This window comes from Ziziphus jujuba, chromosome 1 (genome assembly GCF_031755915.1).
Source record: "Ziziphus jujuba cultivar Dongzao chromosome 1, ASM3175591v1".
Lineage (NCBI taxonomy): Eukaryota > Viridiplantae > Streptophyta > Magnoliopsida > Rosales > Rhamnaceae > Ziziphus > Ziziphus jujuba.
Window position 1 is genome coordinate 31,864,059 of NC_083379.1, and position 22,240 is coordinate 31,886,298.

General features: G+C 34.4%; 4 protein-coding genes across 5 annotated transcripts; 2 read left to right on the forward strand and 2 right to left on the reverse strand.

Moving 5' to 3' along the window:
• Positions 1-300: 300 nt before the first annotated feature.
• On the forward strand, positions 301-4,732 carry LOC107415648 (calcium uptake protein, mitochondrial). The gene is made up of 7 exons (XM_025073172.3): positions 301-1,021; positions 1,275-1,342; positions 1,519-1,742; positions 1,904-1,987; positions 3,302-3,509; positions 3,681-3,977; positions 4,095-4,732. Exons 1-7 carry the CDS (start codon positions 628-630, stop codon positions 4,302-4,304), a joined length of 1,485 nt encoding a protein of 494 aa, XP_024928940.3. The 5' UTR covers positions 301-627; the 3' UTR covers positions 4,305-4,732.
• Positions 4,733-5,807: 1,075 nt separating this feature from the next.
• Positions 5,808-7,523, reverse strand: LOC107415649 (protein ALP1-like). Its single transcript, XM_016024007.4, has one exon. The coding sequence runs from the start codon at positions 7,370-7,372 to the stop codon at positions 5,993-5,995; it is 1,380 nt and encodes a 459-aa protein (XP_015879493.3). The 5' UTR covers positions 7,373-7,523; the 3' UTR covers positions 5,808-5,992.
• Positions 7,524-10,557: 3,034 nt separating this feature from the next.
• Positions 10,558-15,696, forward strand: LOC107415686 (uncharacterized). Of its 2 annotated transcripts, XM_016024061.4 has the most exons (11): positions 10,558-11,082; positions 12,344-12,466; positions 12,608-12,704; positions 13,088-13,123; positions 13,619-13,806; positions 13,911-14,013; positions 14,155-14,336; positions 14,413-14,490; positions 14,624-14,726; positions 14,808-14,901; positions 15,129-15,696. In XM_016024061.4, exons 1-11 carry the CDS (start codon positions 10,781-10,783, stop codon positions 15,482-15,484), a joined length of 1,662 nt encoding a protein of 553 aa, XP_015879547.1. In that variant the 5' UTR covers positions 10,558-10,780; the 3' UTR covers positions 15,485-15,696. The 2 variants fall into 2 exon arrangements, with proteins under 2 accessions (XP_015879547.1, XP_048332613.1); XM_048476656.2 differs by lacking the exon at positions 13,088-13,123.
• Positions 15,697-16,572: 876 nt separating this feature from the next.
• On the reverse strand, positions 16,573-20,785 carry LOC107415687 (protein OS-9 homolog). The gene is made up of 8 exons (XM_016024062.4): positions 20,588-20,785; positions 19,424-19,500; positions 18,367-18,570; positions 18,153-18,224; positions 17,725-17,840; positions 17,498-17,564; positions 17,285-17,391; positions 16,573-17,065 (listed from the first exon to the last, which is right to left on the reverse strand). The coding sequence occupies exons 1-8, from the start codon at positions 20,685-20,687 to the stop codon at positions 16,912-16,914; spliced, it is 897 nt and encodes a 298-aa protein (XP_015879548.2). The 5' UTR covers positions 20,688-20,785; the 3' UTR covers positions 16,573-16,911.
• Positions 20,786-22,240: the final 1,455 nt, after the last annotated feature.

The window sequence follows — 22,240 nt, forward strand, 5'->3', positions numbered from 1 at the left end:
TGTAATACATAAAAAATTTATTTAAAAATTTCCATACATTCCATTTATGTATAATATATATATGTTACTATTCTTCTATAAACTATCTTCCAATTTATATTGAAATACATGGTGGCATGTAACATTAATGGCCATGTACTATGATAACACGTCATTTTAATAATTTAAAACACTAAAAATTCAATTGGACAAGAAACAAAAGAAAAAAAAAAATCCATCCATTTTTGGTAAATTCGAAACCATAGTAATACTTCATCAATCCAATATTCCCCTTCACCAAAAAAAAAAAAAAAAAAAAAACCATAATTTTCAGTAAAGCAATAGCAAAACCATATGCATAATTATAATCAATTCTCACTCCATGAAAGCCACCAACTAACTTTTTGAAAAACCGTTATAATGAACGCAAAGATTCAGTCAAAAGCCCGAGGAACCAGTTTTCCCGCTCAGAAAACCGTATCTAAATCTGGGTCAATTGCGTACCAATCCCTTTCCCTCTCCTCAACTCTCTCTCTCTCTCTTTTTCTCTCATTATTTCCTCTCTGTTGCGCTTCTGGACCAAACTGCTTCATCCGTTTCCCATTTGTCCTTTTCTTTGTTTGAAGCTCGTAACGTTTGATTTTTACTATGTTTTCTCCAGCATCTACATCTCTAAGAAAATCCTCATTGTCCATCCACCGAGTTGTGGTTGCTGCTCAAAGGCTCAACTTTCGGCCATTCTTCTCCCAGTCACAGAGGTCCACGTCATTTTCGCCATCTTCGTCGAGCTCTTCTTCTGGGTTTGGCCACGATGATGGTAAAACTAGAAGATCTGGTTTCAATACGTTTATGGGATCAGTCTCTTCTGGGTTTTTCATTGTTGGGTCCAGCATAGGCCTTGGTTATTGTTACTCTTCTTCTCTGGATGTGAATTCCTTCTTGTCTTTCGCCGATTACAGAGGTGAAGCAACGCAGGCAGTGGATGATGATGATCGGTTGCGACAATCAGAACCTGAGAAGAAGTCCAATTTCCTGTTTGGAGGTACCCTGTTCTGCAATCTTCTTTGGATGCACACATTAAAATTTTGTGCAACTTTTCTTGTATTTGCTTTTCTTGACTTAGTTGAGAGTTAAGATATGGAATTTTTTTTTTTTTTTTTTTTTTTTTTTTTGTAATTTCCTTTTGGGTGTACTAGTTTCTATACATAATGTTAAGGGAATTGATGATCTAACAATCTTTAAGAAAACTATATATTCATTAAAAGGTTACTTAGAGTGTTTATTATTTGCTTCAGATGCATATAGGAAAAGAGTTTTCTTCAAGTATGAAAAGCGGATTAGGATGCAAAGTCCTCCTGAAAAGGTATGATTATGATGTTTGATGAATTCTATTTATCTACTTCTTCATGAGCAAGTGAAATTCATGAGTATAGCAATTCTTTATGCCTAAAGAGGAACTTATAATCATGGCTGCAAGTTATCCAATATGAGAAGCTGTATATAAAAGTTTTTTAAGGTTATTTACCGCTTAACGTCCAGGTTTTCGATTACTTTGCATCCATTCGAACCCCTGCAGGAGAGGTTTTTATGACACCTGCTGATTTGATGCGAGCAGTTGTTCCCGTATTTCCTCCCTCTGAATCAAATCGAATTAGAGAGGGCTTCTTAAGAGGAGAAAGGGTTCCAGGCGAGTTAAATTGTGCTCCTTCAAAATTCTTTATGCTTTTTGACACCAATAATGATGGACTGATTTCGTTTCCAGAGTAAGTTCCTTAGGTTTTCCATCACCATTCTTTGAGACCTATACTCCAGTAGTACTGTTATTCACATTGAATCCAATATCAAATGCAGCAACATTGAGCTTTAAAACAGTTGGAAGTTGAGATCTAAAGCACTACATATATATTTTCTTTCATAATTCCAGATACATCTTCTTTGTTACATTACTCAGTATCCCCGAGTCAAGCTTTTCGGTGGCATTCAAAATGTTTGATATTGACAATAACGGGTGAGTAAAATTTCTTCGGCTTCATATGTACAATTCATTTCAGTAGATTCATCATATTTTCCAACCAACTTTAGTTTAGTCTATCACCCGAGTGAATTTTCACCTGTCGAAGAGTAAATATTCCTGATTCATGTGCAAGCATGAGAGCATTACCAGAGTAACTGACAGTTTTTGAACTCTCTTACTCCCCTTTTTTTACCATTGGATTTACTGTCATTACGAAAGCACGGGGCTTCTAAATTTCGCTGTTTACATGTGGCATGGTCCAAAAGAAACTATTAGACACTGGATTTTCTCCATTGGTGTGGAATCAAGAGAGCAGTAATGATGAGTATGTAACTTGTATCCTCTGAATATACATAGTTCTTTCCCTACCATGAGCATTACTGCATAACTATGGAAACTGAATATACAATGAGAACCCAAATGGGCCCAATACAACAAACAAACGTAATATTATAAAGCATCACTATAAAACGTTTCCATCAACCGTAACTAAGGAGAAATCAGTCACCAAAAAAAAAAAACAAGTTTACGGAACTAAAGAATCTCCAACCATTTCCTTCCGAAAGAAGTAAAGTCCATTAACTCAAAAAGTCCACGAGAGCTTGTGGTTCGCTAAATAGATCGCATAGTCATCTAGCAATCATTTATCAAATGATAGACCATCAAACCAATTCTAGCTTCCTTACTGCTTCCACTTGTTCCTATCACCGCTCCTTACTGGTACAACCAATCATCTATCTCAAACTTTTTTTTTTTTTCAGTCATTGGTGGATTGAGTCATGGCTTGAAAATAAGATCATCAGAAAAATGGTGGATTTAAGTGACATCGGACATGATGAAGGATCTTAGAGGAATGAAGTTCACTCTTATCATTTTTGTTGCTTCTACATCCGACCAATAATTACTGTGTACTTCACTTTTGTTTTTCTGTTTTTGCTATAGACTTTCTTCTATTTTGACATCTTTACTTTGGTTATATTTACTCTAAACATGTTTTTCAAACATGATATGGATTGTTTGCAATCATATAATGTCTAATACATTCTCCACGTCATTCCTCCTAGGGACCTTTTTGATAAAATGGAGATGGAGAAAGGACTTTTAAGCATCAAACCTGAAATGTTACCGTACATGTAGAAGTTTCATTTGTATAGGGTAGTAACTGGTATATTAATTTGTGGAGACACAAGTTCATCAGGCTTTCAAAGTAGTTCGTCCTGAGTTGCTGTGGATTGACATTTACATAAATGGCCGCTGCACTGTCTTTGATTACTAACTTCTTGTTACCTAACTTCTTGTGCTCAACAGAGAAATAGACAGGGAAGAATTTAAGAAAGTGATGGCCTTGATGAAATCCCAAAACAGACAGGTAGCTCGACACAGGGATGGGCGACGTCTAGGGCAGAAAGTTTCAGTAGAAAATGGAGGTTTGCTTGAGTACTTCTTTGGTAGCGATGGCAAGTCATTTCTAAAACATGAAAGATTTGTCCAATTCTTAAGGGACTTGCATAATGAAGTATGTAATTCTTCCTTTCACAGAACAGCACACATGAATTTTTACGTGCTCTGATTCTCAAATGGTTTACCATTTATAGATTCTATTCTGCTCTGACCAGTTCCTAATAATGTTAGATGTCGATATAAAACTTAAATAACTGAATCTTTTCACGTTTTTGAATTTGATCAGATATTGAGATTGGAGTTTTCCCATTATGACTACAACACAAGGGGAACCATATCAGCTACAGATTTCGCTTTGTCCTTGGTTGCATCTGCCGATGTCAACCATATAAACAAGCTGCTTGATCAGGTTGATGAAATTAACAAAGAACCAAATCTCAAAGACATACTTATCACATTTGAGGAATTTAAACAATTCGCAGAGCTGCGTAAACAGTTGCAGCCCTTCTCTCTGGCCATCTTCAGTTTTGGAAAAGTTAATGGGGTATTGACAAAGAAAGATTTCCAGAGAGCCGCGTCCCAAGTATGTATCCTAAGTTCGCATAACACTTACAAGTAGATTTCTATTACATTCTATTAAGTAACTGATTTTTTTTATCAAAAAAATATTAAATGAGCTTGTGATTAATTTGTTATGTAGGTATGTGGAATCACAGTCACAGATAATGTGGTGAACATAATATTTCATGTGTTTGATACAAATCGCGATGGGAATCTAAGTGTAAAGGAGTTTGTTAGAGTTTTACAAAGAAGAGACATTGAATTCTCAGATTCAGGACCCAGAGGGGGACTCATATCTTGTTGGTTGAGCTGTGCAGCTAACAGCTCAAAGACCAAGTGGCATATTTAAATTTATTGGCTGCGACATAATATATCTAATCCGACCTGGGTCTGAGGTTCACTACTTGTCTGAGTTAGAATTTAGTTTTCTTTTCCAGTATTTGTTTTAGGAATTTGTCAGGTCTATAACATAAGTATTGTAATTTAAACAAGGATAGTGTTTGTCTTACTTATTTTTTTGGTTGGTGCATCAATAATTTCATTTTTTTTTAGTTTTTATTCTTTGATCATAAAGGTAGTTTGTAATCAGTAGTAAAATTATCAATGGTCTTTCGTGCGTGCTACAGCAATGGCCTCTGCTGCTGAGCTGAGAATATACAGTTTTTTATCCTTGTATGCACGTGCATACAATTTCTGTTGTTACTGAAAAATTACTTCTTTGATAAATGAAACTTCCTTCACATCATCCATCTTGAAGATTTTATAAATTTTCTGCTTCATTTACTGTTCTCTACCAACCATAACTAACCTGTGACAATGGGCAGAAATGCAAATGTATAAAGCTATAACTTCTTATTGGGTTTCGAACTACTACAAGATGCTTCATATTCCAGTACAAATCAGCTCTTAAAAATAAAAGAAATTGGTTGCAAAATGCAGGACCAGTTTTAGAAAAAGACCCACTTCCAAATTAATGCGTAATCTTCTTATTGTTTGCCAGTAAAGTCAGTTTGTGCAAACTGGTTTTCATCTGATAATAAAACATACATACGCAGCCTCACCAACTTAATTTAGTCGTCCAGCTTAAGGAAAATACAATCCTTCATCCAGATAATTCTTTTGTTGATTTTTTAAGCAAAAAATAAAAAGGCAAATTTTGAATGTGGACACTTCATAACTATCTATTAACTTTTTTAGCTAACTTTCCCTATTAACTACGTAACACCACAACGAAGAACCTCCTCTGCTTAATGCTCTGTGTCAGCATCAAAGTTGTTTCTCTTCCAAGATAATGTCACAATATCAAATAGCTATAACTGGAATTATATGTTTCCACTTCTGTGAGAAGTACAACCATTTGAATCAGGTTAGCACATTACTTCATTAGTATCCTCAACCAGTTCCAGTTCAAATGTTTTGCTATGTCATAAATATTAAGCACGTGTCCAAACATATGACAACAGTTTTCTCAATCTCAATTTCACTTTAATACAATAATTAAAAACTATGCAGGTTCTTCAAGATCGTTAAGAAAATACTAAGTTTGGAGTTAGTTTTTCATTGATATTAGAACTGATATAGTTTTTTATTGATATTAGAACTGATATCTACCACTTTTTTCTACAAGAATTGATTTCCACATTTATAGAAACATTATTTCTTTGTTTATCAAATTTTGTAGTTTATTCATTATGTTCATTTGTCTAATAATGGTATCTTTTGCCGAACTAAATAGCATTAAATAATACCCTCCACCAACAAAAAAGAGAAAGAATGCCATCCCTAAATCAACAACTTTGATTTATAGAAAATATGCTTGAATGAACCCCACATGAAATAGAAATAAATAAACTAGGCCAAAAAAAAAAAAAAAAAAATCGAGTCAAAACTTTGCTCGATTTGGATTTACATTTTCTATGTACATACATTAGGATATCAAAATTCATATAAATACATTTACGAAGTTCAAAAAAAAAAAAAAAAAAAAAGGGGGCAGACTGTTTCAAGATTCTCAAAAAAGAAAGAAACAAAAAGCATTCATCTTCTTCTTAAGCTAACCCGATTCAAATGATTGGCGAGCGAATCCCTGATCCTTTTTCCACTCTCATTCATCTCTCCATTACAGACAGGAAGCTCCACATCCTCCTCCTTTAAGCACTCCAAGTTTTCATCATCCGGCATAGGCTCACTGCATTTGATAAGAAAATTATGCAGCAGGCAACCTGTGACAACAACAAATGGCAAGAACTCCATGCACTCTTCTTTCCACTGCTTGCTCAGCAGCCGCCACCGCGTCCGAACTCTCCCGAATGCGGTGCCGACCAACGCCATTGCGCCGCTATGCACCGAATTGAATGCCTTTTCTTTCGAACCAAGACGAGGCTGATCATCATTTGTGTTGCTTGCGTAAGGAGTTAACAGCCATGGGAGGAGAGGAAAGCCAGAGTCACCCAATATATATTGAGGAATCGAACTGCCATCACTGAGCTGATAGTGAGGACCATTGAGAAGCTCCCTAGATTCCTCCACACCCAAGTAGAGCTTGGTCTGTTGCAGAATGGTTTCGGGTTTCAACGTACTGGGCCAACCAGCCGAAATATCCAAGAACCTTCCTTCGGAATCCACCAATCCCTGAACCAACACAGACCCATTTTTCCCCAAAACTTCCCCATCAATCCCGAACCTCTCGAACCCCAATATGCCACAGCAATTCGGCAGCGAAATCCACCCGAATCCCACCACGACCCTTTTGATATCGGAACGGAACTCGAACAGATGCCCGAGTTTCTCGTTGATCGCCTTGCAAACCGTGTAGAAGGCCCGGCAGGCTTCGGCCGAGTCGAGCCCGAATCGCCGGCCGACGGCTTTATAGGTGGCGCCGTGAGCCAAGCGGTAGAGCGCGGCGGCGAGGACGTAATTGGCCGGGACGGAAGGGATGGCGTTGTCGAGAGCGGGGGTGAGAAGCCTGAGGAGGAGAGTGAAGGACGGTTCGGACATGCGGAAAGCGTGGGACCACCAGAGTGGGTCGTGGGCGTTGGAGGAAGTGGCGGAGAGGAAGCGGCGGAACCAGCATTGTTGTTGCGGCGGTGGTGGTTGCGACGGTGGTGGTGGTGGTGGTGGAGAAAGGGGTTGGAGGGTTTTGCGGAGGGAGAGGAGTGTGGAGGAGAGGAGGGACTCCAGGGCTAGGGTTTGAGAAGGAAGGAGGAGGAGGTCGTTTTGGGAGAGAAAAGAGTGGGCGGCGGAGACGGCGTCGTTTAGGAGGTTTAGTAGGAGGTTTTGTTGTCGTTGTTGTTGTTGGTCCAAGTTAAAGTGGTGATGGTGGTTTTCTTGTTGGGATTTTTTATTGTTGGGCAGCTGCTTGTATTTGGAGCTTCTCTTTGCTCCTCTTCTTCTTCCTCCGCCGGCTCCGGCAGCCATTTTTCTCTTCTCCCTTCTCTGTGTTTGGAAAAGGAAACGCCCACTCTTTTGCTGTCGTTTCTTGGACAAACAGTCCCACTTGACTTCAGAGCCTCAAACAGGGACAGCTTCCATTTAGGACGCGTTTGGCGCACCCAAAAATACTCTAACCCTCTTTGGTAAATAATATTTTAAAGATAGATTCTTTACCAAAAAAATAATAATAATATTAAAGATAGATTAAAATTGGATGCTTGGCTTTCACTTATATTTAGATATATATATATATATATATATATATATATATATATATATATATATATATATATATATATATATATAGAGGGTAGCAGACTATCCTTATAAAAAGTTTATGCTTTTTAAAAACATCGATTTTTTATGTAATCTGTACCGTAAAACGATTATATATATACATATATTTTGTTGAAATTGAAAATAGCAATAATAAATCAATTTAAATGTTTTTGCAAAATATATATATATATATATATATATATATATATATATATATATATATGTTTCACTTTTTTTTGATATTTTATAAACTAATTTCTCATTTCACTTAAAAGCCATTAATGTGTTTTAAGTTTCATTAGATTGGATGGACTAAACTAGTAATAATCTTAATAACCACACATTTAAGAGTCTTTTTTCACAAAAAGAGAGGTATATAAGAAATTGATAAATTACCTTTGAGCTCCTTTGGTATAGAAGATTGTATTAACCTGTACTGTGTTAGGCTATTCTGGTTTGTACTGTATTAATATTGTATAGTGTTTGATGCAGAATTACACTTTTATATAAATACTTGTAAAAAAGTTATTTTTATTGAAGTAAATTAATCATTGTTATTCATATAATTGTATATAAATAATTACATCATAATTAATAAAAATGAAATTGTCATTATTTTTTAATATTGTAATAAACTTTTTTCTTAAAATAATTACATTATTTTTTATCTATTAAATTGAATTTTAATCATTATTCATAACAACAACAACAACAACATTACCTAAAATTATATAATATTAAAAAAATTAAAAATTAAGAAAAAGATAGCATTTTAACAAACTAATAATAATAATAATAATAATTAACAATAAAAATTTAATATAAACAAGTGTAGTGCATAATTCATCAAAAACAAGATAATAAAAAACATTACAATTCTTTTTTTTTAATTAAAAATGCAAGTATTGTATATATATACATATAAGTTACAACACCTGAAAGGAGCAATATTTGTGGGAAATAAAAATAAAAAAAAAGAAAAGAAGGATTTTAGGCCCATTTGAAAAATATCAAAGTTGAAAGAGAAATTGATTTCCGGGATTTAGTTTTCTAGAATTTAGTTTTCTGAGAATTAATTTTTCTATTGGTCTATTTAATAAGTAATAGGAAAGTTTGGATTTATAAGTAATTAAATTTAATATTATATGATAAATTAAAGATAAATATGTATTTTAAAAAATATTAAAACTATTTTATCTGATATTCTCAAAATGACACATGGGTCCATATGTTTTTTTAAATGGGAATCTAATTTTCTGATCCATACTTTTCTACCTTATATTAAATATCCAAACAAAATAAAATTATCACTTTACAAAAAATTAAATTTTCATTAATTTTATTTTTATCCAAATATGTTGAGGTGTAAGCATTGTCAAAATAAAAAAATAAATAAATAAATAAAAACAAATATTAAAATAAAAAATAAAAATAAAAAAGAGAGAAAGAGCGCAGGTTTGAAGGACTGAGATAGTATTGTCCAAACAATGACGCAATGGGGTCAATATTTTCCCGTGTAAGTTATATTACCTACAGCATTAACCCAGCTTTCATTGGTTAATATTAATAGTTTTTGCTTAAATGTCCATCTGGTGGGGCCTTTGTTAGAGATTAACATGTGTTTTCAAAAATTAGAAATTTAACGATGCTACAAAGAACTAAATATCCATTTTCTAAACATCTAAGAAATAAAAAAATGAAAAGAAAAAAAAATCTACAAGAGGAAACCCGCCACTAGAAATTACCAATACTAGTTTTTGTTTGTTTTATTATCATTTAAAATTTATTTATCAAACATAGAGGAAGACAAAAATCAAAAAAACAAAATTGGTGATATTAAAGATAACTAAGTCCATTCCACGTTAACTCTTAAATAGACTTTACTCTTCTGAAAAAGCATGGCTAATAGTGGAGCCCACACCATTTTATTTGCGTGTTAGTACAAGTCAACAATTGAATAAAGCAAGTTATACCATTTTATCCTCATACATTGTATCAAAAACAACCCTAGCGTGGAAAGTAGCATATAAAAAACACCAATGGGCCCCAAATGTGCCACAAGAGCTTTCTACAGCATAATTAGTATTAAACATACATACCCTTTCTATTTATTACCAAAAATATGCCCTTTTCTATCTGCAAATCAATTATTAAACTTTCTCTTATCTATCAAAGTAAAGAGATCCAAAGAGTTAATGATGTGTTCAAACTCAAATATCTACGTGGTTTGGGTAAGACCTACGTTTAATTTTTTTCAAAACTTAATTCAGATCTTATCAAATCCTATGCAAATATAAATTCATATGATAAAATTTATATTAAAAATTATATGGTTTTTAGACCATTTAATTTTATATAATTTTTTCATAAATTTGATTATATTTGATAAAAACAAATTAATATAAATTTAAAATAAATAGTATAATTTAATATTTTAAAATTTTTATTATTATTTTTATTACATATATATATATATATATATATATTTTATGGAGACAATGTAAAATTAAATGGTTGAACATCTATTTGATTTTATCTATGAAAGTGGCAAAACATCCGGCCAATTAGAAAAGTACCGAATTTGCACAAATTCCAAATATATATGTTCTTTCTCATAAAATATAAATGCCAGATTTTATAAGCAATCCATGTGTAAGATAACTTCCGCCGCCGCCCCAACCCCAAAAAACAAAACAAAAAAAAAATTAATAATAATAAAATAAAAGAAAAGGTGAATTAAGTCCTCTAATTTTGGCATTAAAAAAAAAATTGGAATTCTTAAGGGTAACTTTGAGTTATTTGTGTTTGTTTGTATTTTTTTTTTAATAATATATATTATATAATATTGAATAATTAGAAAAAATAATAATTAAGTATTTGTTATGCGCTATGACATAAACTCCTCCAATGTGGAAAGCAAAATCCCAAAAGGGCCAAGCCTTGGTTAGCAAGAAACTCCCCGTCTCATATCTTTTGCTCATTCGCTGTGTAAAGCCTGTGTCCTCCTTCAGTCTTCTTTCAGTAGCCCTTTCAAACTCATCGTAGTCTTACTCCAAAAGCGTCTCTCTCTCTGTCTCTCTCTCTCTAAGTCTTCTTCGTCTTCTTCGTGTTGACATGGCGAAGCTGAAGATTGCTGGGACATGGACGGGTGTTCTGGAGGTGGAATTAGAGGTCTGGACCGTACCCATGTTGAGAGAAGAGGTTTCCAAGCGATCCAACTGCGGACCCGATTCCATCAATTTGATATGCGCAGGGAAGGTCTTGAAAGATGGCGATGGAAACGAGAAGCTGAGCCGTTTGGGTATAAAAAATAATGCCAAAATCCTTGCCACTCGGGTCTCTGCTCAGGAGGGCAAGTCCTTAAAGGAGGAGTTAATGGCTGAAGAGGAACGCTCTCGCAGACTTTCCCGCGTTAAGTGAGTATTGCGTTTATTTATTTGTTCTCGTGTATATATATATATATATATATATATTTTTTTTTTTTTTTTCCTTCTGGGGTCGATCATGGGTTTGTTGAAAATTTATGAAAGCATCGACTTTTGATGATCAGTGTGTTATCTTTGTGTTGAATTTGATTATTGAGTCAATTCCTTGTTGATGGGTTCTATGTTTGTTTTCAATTTTTTCTTCTATCTGTAAATTGTCTTTTACAAGCTGTTGTTATTTCTTCTATAATTTTGGATGAGTTAGCAAATAGAATTCCAATTTGTGGGTTTTACTCTCCAGTGATATTTTTCTTTTACTTTTTCCTTTTTGGGCCTTCTGTTTTTTTTTTTTTTTTTAGGTTGTTCTTTTAATGAATGTGAATTAACTTGATCGGCGCCGTGAATTACTGGAAACATTTTGTAGGTTTGTTTGATGGGGTTTTTAGAATCCGCATTTCTTGCGGGAAACCCACTTGAACTTACAGTCAAATTGAAGGGCTGGCTTTCTTAATATGGAGTTTATGTTTGTGGTGTTTTGGTTGCTAGAAAATAAGTCTTTTCAATTTGCTACAATGAAGCCAATTTGACTATTTGATTCAAATGGGTGTGGATTTCATTTTATGTTTCGCCAGATAGGCAGCAGCCATAGGGAATTTGACTATGGCTTCAGGATGAGTGCTTTATTTGACTATTTGATTCAAATGGGTGTGGATTTCATTTTATGTTTCGCCAGATAGGCAGCAGCCATAGGGAATTTGACTATGGCTTCAGGATGAGTGCTTTTATTAGCCTAGTTAATATTGCTTTCACCAATATTTTTCAATTTGTAACCAGTACTTTAAGCAGTGAGATATTGGACCTTTTACATCCTGATGTAGAATTGTGTCGGACCTAGTGCAATGGTTTTCACATGAACCCGTGATAGTAAAATCATTATTTCTGGTCCAGTTTTGGACCAGGCAGCACTTCAGATGTAAGAATATAGGTGCCATGAAATGCTCAGAAAGAAAGATCAATATCTTTTTGGACAAGTTCACTTTGTAGTTTCTGTTCCCAAAACGTTGCAGGGGCAAGTAATGGCTATACTGGTTCTGTATCATCTGCTTTGGTTATTAATGTTGCCAAAGTTTTGCATGCATACTAGCAGATAAGAATATGAGTGTTTTATAGTGATGAGGGAAAAGATAATTTAATGCTTTACAAGTGCCTGTATTTCTTTTAACTTACTGTTGTATGTTTATTAAATTCATAGGGCAGCGGCTACAGCGCTGGCCAAAAGACATTCAGATGGTTCTCTGCCAGTTGAAGACTTCAACATAGAACTTGAAAATCAAAGTGGATGCCAAGTACAGTTAGGAAGTGAGACTGATCGGAGGTACTATAGGCAACTAAGTTTTTCCCTTAATACTTACTAGTTGGTTAGGTGTGATCAAATAAGTCCTTTTCCTAGGGGTTTATAAATGTGCAGTCTTATTCTTAAAGTTGGACTAGAAGTTTGACTCTCTCATTTAAACAGTGCAATTATGATGGGCTTGATGCTTCATACAAATGCCAAGCAGCTAATTAAGAAGCAAAACTACAAAGATGCATTGGAAGTGCTTACCATGGGAGAGGTCAGTAGCTGGCACCTTTTTAAGTAGTTATTTTATTTATATTTGTTGGATTTTCTTTTTGTGTTTTTCTTTTCTGGGTGCTGTTTTTGATAGCACAGAGGTGGATAAGTGAGAAATCTATTAGCTGGCTGTGATTATTTGCACACTGCAACATCATCTCTTATAAGACACATGCAAACTTATTCTCACGATTTTGGGTTTTCTTTGCTTCATAAGCTTCCCTCTCTTCTAGTTCTTTCACCTTTTTACATAGTTAATAATTTTCTACAGATAGACATTTTGAATGTATTTGTGAGTGAAGTTGATTGTTAAACTGTCCAGCTGGAATTTGTTTGTGACTAAGATATGTGCTTAATCCAATTAGATTTGTTTCTTTTTTGTAGGAATCATTCTCTCTATGTGATCCAAAGGTCATTGAGGTGAGTAAGCTGTTATTTTAGATTGAGAAAGTTAATTATTACAACCAATTTACTAAAGCTTAACTAGGCTCGAGCCATTTAATGGTTCAATACCTAAAATTGCTGCTCAATATTGTCTGTAAGTCTTGTTAGAGCTGAATTTGATATGAAACTTGCTTGTGACCTGTGAACCAAAAGATGAATATTTGAAACTCAAGGCAAATCACCTTGTTCTCCTTGAGAAGGAATCTACTCTTACTCTTCTTTTTACGTTCTTGGGATCCTGTCCTATTGGCATAGAACTTTCAAATGCCTCTTCTGAATGTTAGCCTATGATGACCACAGTCATTCAATCTAAAATGACTTGAACATATCTTGACATTTACTATTGAGGTCTGTTTATGTAACATTGATAATGTCACTTTGTTAAACTTCAATTATCTTAATATGCTTTCTTTTTTTTTCTTTTTTTTTTTTCCAAACCATTCTCCAACTTTGGACCATCTGTACTTTCAGTTTGTTGATAATCCCTCAATACTTCAAATAGACATGGTTTGGTGCTATTTTATGCTCCGAGACATTTCGCAGCTCTCAGTGGCAGGAGCACGCCTTGAGAAAGCTAGAAGAGAAATTGAACGGGCTCATGGAAAGGACTTCTCTCGAGTCAGACTTCTCCAAGGAGGCCGCTATCCAGAGCTTGCACTGTGAGTACTTTATCTAGACATATTAAGTCTATACCAGTCTGTATCGATTATGAAGATTGTTTGGAGAAATTTCAGTCTAATTACCATTTATCTACTGTTCATAGACATTTGAGGCTGGAGCTGCTGGAAGGTGTGGTAGCCTATCATAGTGGTCAGTTTGATAAATCAAGGAAGGTGTTGACCTCTGCACAGGCAAAGCTTATCCAGGTTAGTTAAACCTTATGTCGCATGCCAAGAAAGTATGGAAGTGATGAGAATAAATAAGCACCCCAATTCTTCAAAAACAATCCATGTATCATGTCTGTATCTTCATTGGACCTCAATCATGTATTTGGTTTTTGGTTACAGCTGCAGGTGCCAGATGAAGCCCTTTCGCTGGTTATGAGCATGGGCTTTAAAGAACATGAAGCTAAGCGGGCGCTACGAATGACTAATCATGATGTTGGAGGTGCAGTTGATTTTCTTGTTGAGCAGAGGACTAAGAGAGAGCAGCAAAGGGAAGAGGATACTCGGCGAAGAAATGAAATCATGTTGGTCTCTTTAAGAAATTTGACTTGACTTTAATATTTCCTTATATGTACTGTTAATTAACATCATAATTGGCAGGGAGCAAAAGAAGTATGGAGTCACACCTTTAAAGAAAGCCGTGGATCTTCAAAGATTAAATGAGTTGGTCACTGTTGGGTAATCAGACCAAAATAATCTAGATATTATCAAATTTATAGTTCGAATATTTATCTCAAAATGAAGCCTTACTGGCTGATGTGTTCTGTCACTTTGCATGGTCACTAAGTATGCTAAGGGTTTAAATTTTCAGGTTTGAGAAGGATCTTGCAGCTGAAGCCCTCCGAAGAAATGAGAATGACAGTAATAAGGCATTGGATGATTTGACGAATCCAGAGACTAATTCTTCCATACAGGTCTCGTGGGTTTTATTGGAAGCGGTTGTATTTTAATTTTGGAGACCACCACTACCATTACTGACTTTTATCTACCTGCAGCTTTCCATTGAATCAAGGAAAAGGAAAAGACAGAAGCAAAAAACGGATGCTTCAGTTCAGACTCTTGTAAGCATGGGCTTTGAAAGATCAAAAGGTAAAACTGACCTTCTAATTACCTTGTAATTAGTATTATTATTTCTTTTTCAGTGTGGATAATGACCAGCTCCAATGTTTATGTCAATTCCATTCTTATGCTATAACATTTGCAAGATATTAAAAGTTCCTAGTGGTTTTCTTATAATTCCAAACAACCACCAGGAGGTTCGGAGAGATTATGATATAAGCACCTTACTAGCATCTGATATTTTAATTTGTATGCAGTGGTCAAAGCTTTTGAGGCGGGTGGGACTATGGAGCAAGTAATGCAACAGCTGCTATCAGAATCTTCGTCAAGCAATACTGCTGATAACAATATCCAATCCGAGGCAATGCACACAGATGCTGGTAATAATATTGCAAACTCCTCTGTTTCAGCACTGACAGATTTAGGTGAAAACGAAGATGTTGGAGGTCCATCAACTGCTGCTGGGGTAGAAGACCGTGATGCAGAAATGGAGGATGAACTTGCTGATGAACTAGCAAACGCGGATGCTATTTCAGACTATGACATTGAAATTACCAAAGAAGGTGAAGCCATAAGCGAGTACTTGGCTTTGCTGGATTCAGCAGGCAAATAGTGAAAATTCATCGTCTCCTGAAAGTGAACATGGCTCTGGGAATGGTGTAAAGTTGATCATATGTTAGTATAATATTGGTTTATATTTGAAAAGGTGATAGGGTGTAGTAGTAATCTCTGGGTAAAGCTTTAATGCATTGGCTAAAGTTGGCACAAATATAAGATGAAGCTTTCCACTTGAGCCTGGTTAATCTATATAATGATTATTTAAAAGTAGAATTCCAACTGAGACAGCATACAACCAGATCTCTGAAGTCAAATTCTAGAGCTAATTATCGTGTGTTGGAAGAAAATTAGTCACATTCTGAAAACGAATGTTGAAAGAAGAGAATGATATAAAAATCATGAACCTCATAAATTTTCACTTGCAAGAAGTGAGTTTTACAGCTCAGTGTCAGAAGTGGTATAAAAAACAAAACGTGAAAACGAAGTAAAACACACAAAAAAAAAAAGAAAAAAGGGAGAAGAGAAATTGCACTTTTAGAACATCTAAAAAGAATGCCTCTAAGCCAGTTATGGAAGTTTTCGTATGCAAAAAATTTCAATTATCAGCCGGCCGTGATATAATAGTGGTAATGAAGCTAGTGGGGTTCTACACTAAAAAGAAAATTTAAAATGACCATTCTACATTTACTAAATAAGATCACATATTTTGCTATTGATTTTTGCTGCTTAGATTTTTTTTTCTTTTTTTTTTTTTTTTTCCTCATCCTTTGATAATATTAAGAAAAGTTGAACAAATATGATCAACTACCAACTTGGTAAATTGTTCACTCCAAAAAAATAATTCGGTAAGGAAATATGCTGGCAATTTAATTTGTAAATGAAACTTGACTCCAAAGTAAATCCCATCCAGACTATAGTGCTGGAATGCAATTTAATAATGGTGCTGCAAAAAGAAATCATCTTTCAGCTCATCATTCTCTGTTGCTTTATGTTTAACCCTTGCATTCAAGGTAGGTTAAATTCTTTACATGTATCGACAACCTCAACAAGCTGTGGTTAAACGCCAGATTCTTCTATCACTGATTACATCAACATCACGTCAAAGAACATATTATATATGCACAGTAAGGGTCAACAGTGATGTGATATTGTCAACAGAGATGTGATATTCGGCTGGGAATTACTGTCCATACAACAATTAGGTCCTAAAAGAACAAGAAGTTACATGAAATGTGTATAATGTTTTTTATTTGGTTCGTGTAACTTCTTACAGCCTCTTTCATTAACAAAAGAAAAAGAGAGCCCCTAAAAGGTGCTTGCAAAAAGGAGAATTATTATATAAAAAAGGGGGAATTAAGGGCTATGGATCTGTCTCAACCAGAAGTGAGAGAAAATATATATATATCAAATCCGTACAGTGATAAGTTGTGTGGACTCGTCTCCCTGATATTGACACAGAGTTTCAGAGTATATGGATCTAAGTCATTGCTCTGGATCATAACTTGATGCATCTTCATTGTCTGTTACCACAGTAATCTGCTTATTTAATTCCTTATTCACTTTTGTTTCCTTGTAATTCTTAGGAAGTGTGTTGCAGTGAATGATATGCCACACTGGTCTCTCTGCTTGGAACAATCTACAAGATCAAAGCTAGTTAAGTAAGCGATGCAACTCAAAATGAAGGGAGCACAAAAATAACTTGATAGACAGGCATGATTCAACATTGTCAAACCACATAATTTCATCAATAATCTTTGCTCCTCTTCTTACCTCTAATTAGTTTACCTCAAAGCAGAGAGAGAGAGAGAGAGAGAGAGAGAGAGAGAGAGAGAGAGAGAGAGAGAGAGAGACTCACTGGTGCTTGCAGAGCATTGGGGTTTGAATTGTAAGTGCATACTTGCAGGTGGATAGCTCTGTAATAGAACTAATCATTACTCTGGGCTCCGAGCATACAAATCTCACCTGCAATAAACAAAAAGCATTAGAAAAGAGCTTGAAAGTGATGGGAAAAAAATCAGAATGCATATGCCATTCAATAACTCCAATATAGCATTCAATAACTCCATACCTCAGTCTCTCTTGGCTGATTTGTAAGATCACAGGTGGTTCCATTTGTATATAAATGAGCATGATACCTACACAAAACCATGTATTATATTCATTATCTTCTACCTTTCCATTAAAAGCCCTTTTTTTTTTTTTTTTCTTTTTTTATAATAATCAAAGGCTTTTTTATCAAAAGCCTAATTCAATACGGAACTAGTTAAATCAGTATTAAAATTGACAAAACAATACCTTAGGGATGCATCCTTTGAGCGAGGATCTTTCAGCGTAGAAATATCGGAAAGATTCTGGTTAAAAGCAACCGTGGCCTCTGCATCATAAACACCCAGGACAAACTCCTGAACCACCTGTAATGAGAAGACAACGCAGTCACTTACATGATTGCCTATACTGACAGGTTTTCATTAATCTAAAAACAGTTCTAGTTAGCAACGATGAGATCCTAGAAAATAATGAGAACAACTGCTAATGCTACTGTCCAAAAAACTGAAAATGATGAAATACATGAAGAAGCATCTGAAATAAGAATGACAAATATTTAGGTGCTGCCATAATTTCTACTGCAACTGCAATTCCTACTCTGGCCTCTAAAATATACGAAGGTAACATCAAACATGAGAGATAACAGTTGGATGGCATAATGACAAGTAAGAGGGTACCTTTTCATCTTCCAAATGGACCTGACGTAATTTCTGATGATAGCAAAATTCATATGTCCACCAACCCTCTTGCTGCATAAAGGAGTTAGTGACACAGGTTAAATGGAAAAAGAAAAGTATTACAACTTTCAGGCTAAAAAACTACACACAACAAGGAAGCAAAGTAGTATTTGTTAAAAATAATACATTCAGATTTGGGGGTTAGAGATCGTACTCTAACAAAGCATTGGCCCTTGTGTTCTTCAAGCAACTCATCTGGTGTCTTCAACTTCACCCGTTTCTCAGTCTCCACTATCATGCCGGTCGTATTATGCTGAGCAACTGGCTTTCCACTCTTGGCTTTCTCTACCTTAGGCAAGTAACATAAGAAATTTTCCCCATTGCTATTGGGCATAACCACAGCCTCCTGGTCATCATCCTGCAATTTATGTGCATCCAACTTCCAGATCAATTACATACTCTCTATTCCAAGTTAAAGAGTATATTCTATACAAATAAAACATAGAGAAACCAAATATAAGAATATGCTCGCACTAATTCAGTGAACAAACTTGTAAGAGTTTTGTCAGTGGAGGAGGGAGGGGTAAAAGGGGAGATTAGGTTTTTGACATACAATGATCAAACAATACTCACTAGAAACCTACAATGCTAGACTAAAGATCCATAGGCTTAAAGAAGGAATTGATAGACCACGAACATCGTGCATGCGAAAGCCTTGTGCATATCTCAATCTCAAGCCAGATCAGCAAATTGTGCATATGCAGGGCACCAAAGCGATTCACAATAAGAACATGCACCAAATAAGTGTCATGTACCATATCTTGCAGAGGTGAAACTAATCCACTCCTTTTAAATATTTTAAGTATTTACACTGTAAATTCCCATAAAATATTAACATTTATGACACGGATTATATGATATAAAGAACATGAGCAAGGAAACATCAATCTACTCGCTCAAAAATTAGTATCTTAATTTCATGTTCATTTCAATCTGATAGTTGGTAAGCCATAAATGTTCTAGAAATACACAAGGTGAGAAATTGAAGACAAAAAGTGCTAGAAGGGAAGTTAAAAAGTTTACAGTATTCATATAATGAGCAAGTCCATGCATACTAATCAGTTTTGACAATGTACGATCAAATTTTACTTCCAACTATTGATTCCCATAGATGATTTTGTAATAAGCTTAGAAATGTACTTGAGAAGGATTTATCAACATTGCAGGGTGGGACCAAAACATAAGTAAATGTAAAACATCTTCTAACTTACTGGACGAAAAGGTGAGTCTTCAGGATGAAATTCAATATTGTAGTTTGATTCACGAGAGCCGCGACTAAGGGTGCCACCTGTTGTTCAGTAGTTAGAAAAGTAAAAAGTAAACGACCATATATTTGCAGCAAATGTAACAAAAGAGTGTAAATGGTTCACAAGCATACGTGTGCACAGCGCGGGCACATGCACACACACACACACATATCATAAATAGTTGATAACTTCAGCTCATTGACAGGCTAAGGCTGAAAGAAATAGGGCATATGACGAGAAAAAAAACACACACACACACACATATCATACATAGTTGATAACTTCATCTCATTGACAGGCTAAGGCTGAAAAAAATAGGGCATATGACAAGAAAACACACACACACACACACACACACACACACACACACACACATATCATACATAGTTGATAAGTATAACTTCATCTCATTGACAGCCTAAGGCTGAATGAAATAGGGCATATGACAAGAAAATTAGTATGCCCCCCTCCAACCAATGAACTGCCCCATTATAGGTCCCTGAAAGGATTAAAATTATAATTTCCACTAGATTCATAATCAGCAGGATATTAGCTGAATGAAGCTAGATCACACCATGATAGTCAAATTAGACCCTCTGCCAACAATCACCTTTTTTTCCAAGTTCATGTCATTTTCTAGTATCTTCCTATATAAAGCTTCAAAGCTCCAAATTTTTCTCTTTTTTCAATTTGCCCCTCTCTCTACAATTTTAACAGAAGCAGTCCAGAACCATCATTGGAAAAAAATACAGGAGCAAGTCTCCTCCTAAACATAACCCACCTCATCTCATCTAAATTCCACAAGCAATTTCACAGTAGCCAAAAAAAAAAAAAAAATGAAAATAATATTATTAAAAACCCATACCCAAAAAAATATATATACAGAAAAAGAAAAGGAATTCTGTCCAAGAACCTATACTTAATTTTAACTGAATAGACGTGGAATTCCAGCTCAAAAGAGCAAATTTAAAATACAAAATTTCGATCAAAATTGGAAAGAAAGACATGATTTTTACTGAAATAGATAGAAAGGAAAGTGCAAAACAGAGATGGGGTTCAGAATTTGAAGCCAAAATATTAAAAAAAAAAAAAAGAAAAAAAAAAAAAAAAAAAGGATGGGGTTAGTACCTAGATGAGCTGGGATGATCTCATCGGCTACGACAAGGCGGCAGAGAGCATAGGAAAGCTGAGACAACAGCAAGACCACCACCACCACAACCCTCATCATACTCTGTCCTCCTCCTCTGCAATGGACACTAAACTAAAACCCCCCAAGGATTAAGAACATGAAGATGAATAAAAACAACGACAACGAAGACGAATTGCCTTCGCTAGTCTACGTTTGTTTCTCTCACAAGCGGAACACCCTCCACGCACATTAACCAATCAGTATCTGCCACGTCAGATACTGGCCAATTGGCCTTTTATATATCACTATGTTGACGTGGCTATTGCTTTTTTTTTTTCCTAATTATTATTTAATCTTTTGCATAATGTATTACAAAAATAAAGTGAAAAACATATATACTTACAAAAATAAAATAATAAATTACATAAACTTCCTTTAATTTCAAGTTTTTTTTACAAAAAATAAAATAATAAATTACATAAACTTCCTTTGATTTCAAGTTTTCTCATATGCTTACAAAATTGCACATATTCTTTCAATTTTTTTTTAATCGTATAATCCCCTTTTTCTGAGCTAAACTTTGAAATTTAGTGATCAACAAAGTTTAACCTTTTATAATGATAATAACACCTTTAAATTAGCATATAAATTAAAAAGGGAAGGGTAATTTGTATAATTTGCCTTTAATTAACATATAAAAATAAACAAATTTAAATAATATTTTTTTGTTAAAAGGATTTCATTTTTTGTAATTTTTTGGCAAATAAACTTAGTTATAAAAAACTTCTAAGAAATGGTGTAAATAATATAATTGCATTAAGAGTATTTTTGCTACTGTAAAAAGTAAACTATGTTTAACCACTACAATTTAAGATTTGACTAGAGGGAATGGTATCCACCAAAAAAAAAAAAAAATAGGGATAATATCAAACAAAAATAAATAAAAATAAAATAGGAATACTATCAAGTGCAGCCCCTAAACTATAATTTATAACACTTAAGTCTCTAAACTAATTTTGTGACAGTTAGGTCCTTAAATTATATAATTTATAACAGTTTAATTCCTAAATTGATTTTTTTAAACAATTAGGTTCCTAAACTCCTTATAATAGTGCACCATTAGTTCAAAATCCAAGTTTCCATCCAAATATTTAACAGCGAAAGCATATGGTTGTCACGTATTATTTTATAAGGACATTATATATCATTTTGACTCAATGAGCCTCTTGTCTTATTTCTAAATCCCTTAAACAAAAAAAAATTTACAACTTTGCTTTTGAAATTAAGAACTGTGAGTTGGAATCCGAACAAGTCTATGAGGGTTTTAGTCAGAGTTTGATGAAAATGTAATTTGGAGCTTTGGAGTCCCTCCTCGACTGGTTTTACTTCTTAGTCTCTCTGCTTCTATGTATAAGCACATTAATGTATGTATTTGTGTTTGTGCAAATTATGCATTGTTTCAGAGAATTTGATGTTTTGTCATTGGTTTATAACTTCTATTTACTTTTTTCTTGTGATGATGAATTTCTCTTAAGAAGAAGTATAAAATTCGATTCTGAATTACATTCTCAAATTTTGTATTTTTATTTTTTATATATTTATTTTTAACATAATTGCATAACAAAGATATGGGAAATTTTTGTGATTTTAAA